Source organism: Callionymus lyra, chromosome 14, assembly GCF_982586985.1.
Source record: "Callionymus lyra chromosome 14, fCalLyr1.hap1.1, whole genome shotgun sequence".
Taxonomy (NCBI): Eukaryota; Metazoa; Chordata; class Actinopteri; order Syngnathiformes; family Callionymidae; genus Callionymus; species Callionymus lyra.
The window spans coordinates 6,874,718-6,882,217 of NC_141831.1; the positions used below are offsets into that span (position 1 = coordinate 6,874,718).

General features: G+C 39.2%; 2 protein-coding genes across 3 annotated transcripts in view; one reads left to right on the plus strand and one right to left on the minus strand.

Moving 5' to 3' along the window:
- Positions 1-4,081, plus strand: part of LOC148065872 (von Willebrand factor A domain-containing protein 7-like) — a 17,762-nt gene extending 13,681 nt beyond the window's left edge. For both annotated transcript variants that reach the window (XM_087806637.1, XM_087806638.1), the window contains exons 11-15: positions 1-74; positions 1,368-1,460; positions 1,535-1,800; positions 1,853-2,146; positions 3,580-4,081. The exon at positions 1-74 is cut by the window's left edge and continues 73 nt beyond it. In XM_087806637.1, the coding sequence (XP_087662763.1) occupies positions 1-74; positions 1,368-1,460; positions 1,535-1,800; positions 1,853-2,146; positions 3,580-3,957 (1,105 nt within the window). In that variant the 3' untranslated portion in view covers positions 3,958-4,081. The remainder of the gene's footprint in view (positions 75-1,367; positions 1,461-1,534; positions 1,801-1,852; positions 2,147-3,579) is intronic.
- An 877-nt stretch (positions 4,082-4,958) lies between these two features.
- coro6 (coronin 6) overlaps positions 4,959-7,500 on the minus strand; it is a 13,201-nt gene continuing 10,659 nt past the window's right edge. Inside the window, exons 9-11 of the mRNA XM_087807591.1 lie at positions 6,550-6,607; positions 6,251-6,478; positions 4,959-5,338 (exon numbers count right to left, since the gene is read on the minus strand). Of these exons, the coding sequence (XP_087663717.1) occupies positions 5,216-5,338; positions 6,251-6,478; positions 6,550-6,607 (409 nt within the window). The 3' untranslated portion in view covers positions 4,959-5,215. The remainder of the gene's footprint in view (positions 5,339-6,250; positions 6,479-6,549; positions 6,608-7,500) is intronic.

Here is a 7,500-nt window from a genome sequence, read left to right on the forward strand (position 1 = left end):
GAAGCTGAAGAGCGAAGCAGGAGAGTGGAAGATCAAGATGGAGTCCAGCAACACGTACACACTCAAGGTCATAGGTGAGACACACTCAAGGTCATAGGTGAGACACACTCAAGGCCATAGGTGAGACTCACTGAAGGTCATAGGTGAGACTCACTGAAGGTCATAGGTGAGACTCACTGAAGGTCAAAGGTGAGACACACTGAAGGTCGTAAATGAGACACACTGAAGGTCGTAGGTGAGACACACTAAAGGTCGTAGGTGAGACTCACTGAAGGTCATAGGTGAGACTCACTGAAGGTCAAAGGTGAGACACACTGAAGGTCGTAGATGAGACACACTGAAGGTCAAAGGTGAGACACACTGAAGGTCATAGGTGAGACTCACTGAAGGTCAAAGGTGAGACGAACTGAAGGGCGTTTGTAAGACACACTGAAGGTCAAAAATGAGACACACTGAAGGTCAAAGGTGAGACACACTGAAGGTCAAAGGTGAGACACACTCAAGGTCATAGGTGAGACTCACTGAAGGTCAAAGGTGAGACACACTGAAGGTCGTAGATGAGACACACTGAAGGTCAAAGGTGAGACACACTGAAGGTCATAGGTGAGACTCACTGAAGGTCAAAGGTGAGACACACTGAAGGTCGTAAATGAGACACACTGAAGGTAGTAGGTGAGACACACTGAAGGTCGTAGGTGAGACACACTGAAGGTCATAGGTGAGACGAACTGAAGGGCGTTTGTAAGACACACTGAAGGTCAAAAATGAGACACACTGAAGGTCAAAGGTGAGACACACTGAAGGTCAAAGGTGAGACACACTCAAGGTCATAGGTGAGACTCACTGAAGGTCAAAGGTGAGACACACTGAAGGTCGTAAATGAGACACACTGAAGGTCGTAGGTGAGACACACTGAAGGTCGTAGGTGAGACTCACTGAAGGTCATAGGTGAGAGGAACTGAAGGGCGTTTGTAAGACACACTGAAGGTCAAAAGTGAGACACACTGAAGGTCATAGGTGAGACACCCTGAAGGTCAAAGGTGAGACACCTTGAAGGTTGTAGGTGAGACGTACTGAAGGTCATAGGTGAGACTCACTGAAGGTCATAGGTGAGACTCACTGAAGGTCATAGGTGAGACTCACTGAAGGGCGTTTGTAAGACACACTGAAAGTCAAAAGTGAGACACACTGAAGCTCAAAAGTGAGACACCCTGAAGGTCGAAAGTGAGACACAATGAAGGTCAAGGGTGAGACACAATGAAGGTCAAGGGTGAGACACACTGAAGGTCAAGGGTGAGACACGCTGAAGGTCATAAGTGAGACACGCTGAAGGTCGTAGGTGAGTCATGTGAATGTTTGTTCTAAAGGTCAGAGCGACCTCGACTTCCTGTTCGACTTCGTGCAGTCGTCGTCCGGCGTGTTCGGAGGCTTCGACTCCCTCGACTCCAGACCTCAGGCCGGTGAGTCATGTGACTCTTGTGACGCCGGACTCGGCCTTGAACCAGCAACTCCACGTCCTCTTCCTTTCCTCCAGGCGTCAACGGGACTCTGCTGGTGACCCGGACGGGGAGTGACGTCGCCACGGTGACCGAGGTGACCCTGGTGGAGTCCTCAGGGTCCGGGTCGGTGTCCGGGTCTGTGGCGCCGCAGGGTGACGGGAACTTCCTGGCGACCTTCAGCAGCATCCCGCTGGGGTCCTTCGCGGTGACGGTGAAAGGCAGCGTCGACGGCTCGAAGACCAGCCACGTCCTCCAGAGACAGTCGCCCACCAACTTCCGAGGATCCAACCTGACGCTGACGGTGAGGTCGAGCCCGGGTCACCCGCAGGATTCCATCTGACGACTGTCTTCAGGCCGACGCAGACGCCATCATCGTCCCAGGAGGTCCTTTCTCTGTGCCCTTCACGGTGAAGAGTTCGTCCGCCGGAGGAAACTTGACCGTCAGAGCCACCAACAGCCGGAACTTCGCCTCCACGTCTCCCAGCAGTTTGCTGGTGGACAGCAGCGGCAGCAGCAACGGCACCGTGACCCTGACGGTTCCTCTGAACACGCCGTCCGGCACCGACGTGGGTCTGGTCATCGAGGTGGAGTGGCCCAGCAGAGAAGACTCCAACTATGTCGACATGCGCTTCACCATCGTCAACACGGTCAGTTGATGTCTGGAATGTTTTTGGGAACGTTGTTATGGTAACGTTCTTTTATGGAACGTTGTTTTTGGGAACATTGATTTCAAGAGAGTTGATTTCAGGAACGTTGTTTATGGAACATTGTTTTCAGGAACATTGTTTTGGGGATTTTTTTTTAATGGTAACGTTCTTTTGTGGAATGTTGATTTTGGGAACTTTGCTGTTAGGAACGTTGTTTATGGAGCGTCGTTTTATGGAACGTTGTTTTTGGGAACATTGTTTTCAAGAGAATTGATTTTAGGAAAGTTGTTTTCAAGAGAGTTGATTTTGGGAACATTCTTTTCAGGAATGTTGTTTATGGGAGCTTTGTTTTTAGTGCTGATTTCAAGAACGTTGTTAATTGTAACTTTCTTTTATGGAACGTTCTTTTTGGTCACGTTGTTTTCAGGAGCGATGATTTTTGGAACTTTGATTTCAGGAACATTGTTTTTGGCAACGTTGTTTTTGGGAACGTTGTTTACAGGAACTTTCTTGTATCGAAGTTGTTTTTGGGAAAATTGATTTCAAGAGATTGGATTTCGGGAATGTTGTTTTTGGCAACGTTGATTTGGGGAACGTTGTTTTATGGTAAGTTGTTTTCAGGAACATTGTTTGGGGGATTTTTGTTAATGGTAACGTTCTTTTGTGGAACGTGGAATTTGGGAACTTTGTTTTCAGGAACGTTGTTTGTTATGCGTCGTTTTATGGAATGTTTTTTTTGGGAATGTTGTTTTTGAGAATGTTGTTTTTGAGAATGTTTTTTTTGGGAATGTTGTTTTTGAGAATGTTGTTTTTGGGGACATTGTTTTATGGAACATTGTTTATGGTGACTTTCTTTTATGGAACGTTGTTTTTCGGAATGTTGTTTTTGAATGTTGTTTATGGGAGTGTTGTTTTATGGAACCTTGTTTTCAGTGCTGATTTCAAGAACATCGTTAATGGAAACTTTCTTTTATGGAACGTTCTTTTTGGTCACGTTGTTTTCAGGAGCGATGATTTCGGGAAGGTTTTTCTTGGGAACGTTGATTCATGAAACGTTGTTTTTTTTTAATGAATGTTTTCAGGAGCGTTGATTTTGAGAACGCTGATTTCAGGAGCATTGTTTGGGGTATTGTTGTTGATGGTAACGTTCTTTTGTGGAACATTGATTTTGGGAACATTGTTTTCAGGAATATTGTTTCCAGGAATGTTGTTTTCTGGAATGTTTTTCATGGGAAGCGCTGATTTTGGTAACATTGTTGTAGGGAACATTGTTTTTTGGGGAACAATAATTTCTGGAAAGTTGTTGTGGGAATCTTGTTTTTTTGGGAACAATAATATCTGGAAAGTTGTTGTGGGGGATCTTGTTTTCGAAAACATGGGAACGTGGTTCTTGAGAACCCTGTCCTGAGCTCTGACCCTTGTCGTCCTGGCAGGTCACGGACTTCACGGCTCCGGTCTGTAAACTGGTGAGTCTGAAGAAATGTCCGACTAACGTGGCGGACCCCGAGTGGACCGTCTCCGTGCGAGTGACGGACGGCGCCGACGGCACCGGCGTGGACCGGGTCAGCCTCCGTCAGGGGAACGGGACCCTGGTCACCAAGCTGGACCCGAGCGACGGCAACGTGACGCTGGCCGACTACAACGCCACGTGTTCGGCTCCGGACGCCGAGCTGCTGCTGGTGGACCGGGTCGGCAACGTGGGCTCGTGCCTGTTGAACAAGGAGGTCGGGGTCGTCGGCGCCTCGAGCGTCTTGAGGGCTCATGTGACCCTCGTCGCGCTCGGACTCCTAGTGTGGAACCGACTTCTGTGAAGAACCTTCGACTCTTCGCCAAAATAATTAAAATAATGAAAATAATGAAAAAAATGATTTGTAAAGATTTGACTTTGTAGCTTTTGATGATTTTGTTTTTATGAAATAAATGAATGAAAGTAAATACTAAAGTACTGCATTATTTCGTAATATTAAAATATTACATCATTTCATGAATAAAGAATTACATTATTTTGTGATACTGAAGTATTACATTATTTCGTGACATTAAAGTATTACGTTATTTCATGATACTAAAGTATTACATTATTTCATGATACTAAAGTATTACATTATTTCATGATACTAAAGTATTACGTTATTTCATGATACTAAAGTATTACATTATTACAAGATACTAAAGTATTAGATTATTTCATGATACTAAAGTATTACGTTATTTCATGATACTCAAGTATTACATTATTTCATGATACTAAAGTATTACGTTATTTCATGATTCTCAAGTATTACATTATTTCATGATACTAAAGTATTACGTTATTTCATGATACTCAAGTATTACATTATAACATGATACTAAAATATTACATTATTACATGATACTAAAGTATTACATTATTACAAGATACTAAAGTATTAGATTATTTCATGATACTCAAGTATTACATTATTTCATGATACTAAAGTATTACATCATTACATGATACTAAAATATTACATTATTACACGATACTAAAATATTACATCATTACAAGATACTAAAGTATTATATTATTTCATGATACTAAAGTATTACGTTATTACATGATACTAAAGTATTACATTATTACTAATTAATACATATTACATGATACATTACGTTTTTTTGTCAAAGTTTTCTGAGATAAAAGAAACGCTCAAAGGTTTTAAGAATAAAAATGTTAAAAAGTCACCAGCAAAGGTCAAGGTCAAACTACATACAAGGTCAAGTTCAAAGTCATGTTAAAAAGTCAGAAAAGAAAAGTCAAGTTTAAAAAGTCTCATCCATCAATCAAACGTGTACAAAAAAGATTTTAATTTCTTCACAAATTCTCACAATAACCACAAGTTGTGACTCTTTCATCACTATTTACACTTTTGAAGCAGAGACTTGACACCAGAGACTTTTCTTCTTCTACACTTTCGGTAAAAAAAAAGTCCAGCGTTTTCTCTCCTCGTCCTTTTCTCCACTCGTTCGAAAACGACCCGTTCCGACGCTCGTGACCTCGGGGTCGCGGGGTCGTCGCCTCTCTCGCTCAAGGGCGGCGGGTCAAGGTCAGGCCGTGCCGTTGTTGTACTGAGACAGTTTGTTCTCAAGGTCACAGATGCGCTTCTCCTGAGACACCACCGTGGCCTTCAGGCTGTGGATCTCCTCCAGGAGGCGCTCTAGCAGCTGAGGCTGAGAAGGAAGGAGGGAAGGAAGGAAAACATCAGAGAGAAAGAAGCTTCAGAAACAAGAGAAACGAGAGAGAAAAGATGTTCAATTATTGACAAAACAAAACTTCTGCGACGACAAACCTTCACTTTTGCATGTTTTTCTTTGGACTTTAAAAAAAATAGTTTTTTAACAGGTTTTTTTAAGAGGTTTTTGATGCAAAAAGTCAAAAAAGAAAAGAAAAAGCTTCAGATCAAGTGAAAAATAACATTTCTGGAAGAAAAAATTGAAGAATAAAAAAAACTAGGAAAAAATATTAGGAAATAAAAGGCAGATTTTGCAAAATAAAAGTTTTAAAAAGAATAAAGATTGAAAAGATCAATATAATGTTTCTTTATAAAATGTCAATCATGTCTTAAAAAACTCCATAAATGTCAAAAAATGTGCAAAACCAAAGTCACGTTTGACAGATATTACAAAAGAATGTAAAAAAACAATCCTGAGAAAACCTTTGAAAATAAAAATATATTTTAAAAATATAATAAAATCCTATAAAGGTCAAATAGAAACTAGAAAATGACAAAAACCTTCCAGAGAATTCTGGAAAAACAAAAACGTGAAAAACTTTTTTTCATATGTCGAAAAAATACTAAAGAATAATTACAAGTTATTTTTGGTTTTTACTTTAAATAAAACATGACTTTGAAGGTCAAACATGAAATGATAATAATTTAGAAAGAAAAACAATTCTTTATTTTTTTTAAAGTCACAAATCAAAACAAATAATTGAACAAAAATATGAATCAAGTGTTTTCATCGTTTATGAATAAATATTTAAAATATCGACAATTAAGAGAATAAAAAAAACCCATTAAAAAATCAATAAAAAAAACAGGACTTGTGTGAGGTCATTCCGGGAGGTCAAAGGTCACTCACCGGCAGGCCGCTGGCGTCGCTGGTGGACAGGCTGCGGCGAGTGTTGGGTCTGGAGTCCAGAAGGTTCTTCCTGGAAACCTTCAGTTCTCGACTCTTGGGGGGAACGTAGCCGTCCTTCAGGGACACCAGGATGGGATCCTCGTCGCGGCCGTCCAGCCACTCGTCCGCCTCCATGGCCGGGTCTGGACCCGCCGTGTCCGGGTACAGGTCGTCCTGGAAGAGGTCCGACTGCAGGAGGGGTGGAGAAGGTTTGAGTGACAGCTGGAGGAACTGGAGGTTTGAGTGACAGCTGGACTGACCTTCCGTGGGACCGTCATGGTGATGGGTTCACACTTCTTGTCCAGGAGTTTGTACAACCTGAGAGACAAATAAGACAATCATTTTTAATTATTTTTAAATTATAACATTATAACAAATAATTAATTTGAAAATATTACAATAATAAAAAAATTTAATCATTTTGAATGACACCTCAATAACATGGAACTAATAAAATAATGATTGTTGAAAAGAAACAAAAATATTTTTGAACTGTGAACCTTTTTTTTTTACCTTTTATTCCATTTTTATAGCTTTTGTTATTTCTATAAACGTTAAAAATGACATTTTCTAACAAAGAAAAGAAACAATAACAAAGAAAAATTAAGTAAAATAAAGATAAAACAAAACATTATTAAAAAAAAGACCAAACAAAGAAATAAAAGTATTTATTTATTTAATTGCAAGTAATTTAAATTACATTTTAAGAATGAACATGTAATATTTATTTAATATATTACTTGTATTTAATAAATAATATATGTTTTTATTTCCTAAATTCTAAATATTGAAATCAAATTATTTCAAGTATTTTTTTGTGACGAATTGTAATATTTTATTATTTATTATTATCTTTATTTTATTTTATTTTATTTTATCGTTTTATATACATTGTTTTCACAGTAAATATTGAAACTTCAAGTAAGTATTTGATAGTTAAAGGCTTCAAATATTGTTGATAGTTTTGAAAGAAGAATTTTTTTGTCTTCATAATGACACAAAATAAATGTACAATTTAAATCAAATAAAATGAAAAAAACACATTTTGAAGAAGCAAAAATGTTTTTGACGTATAAGAGATAAAATAATAAAAGTTTAGTTCAATTAAAACATTTTCAGTTCATTATTTTTCTAATTTGCTGTTAATAATTAAATACAATTTTGAGTTGATTTAAAAAAAAAAAAAGGATGTTTGAGTTCACAACACGGTC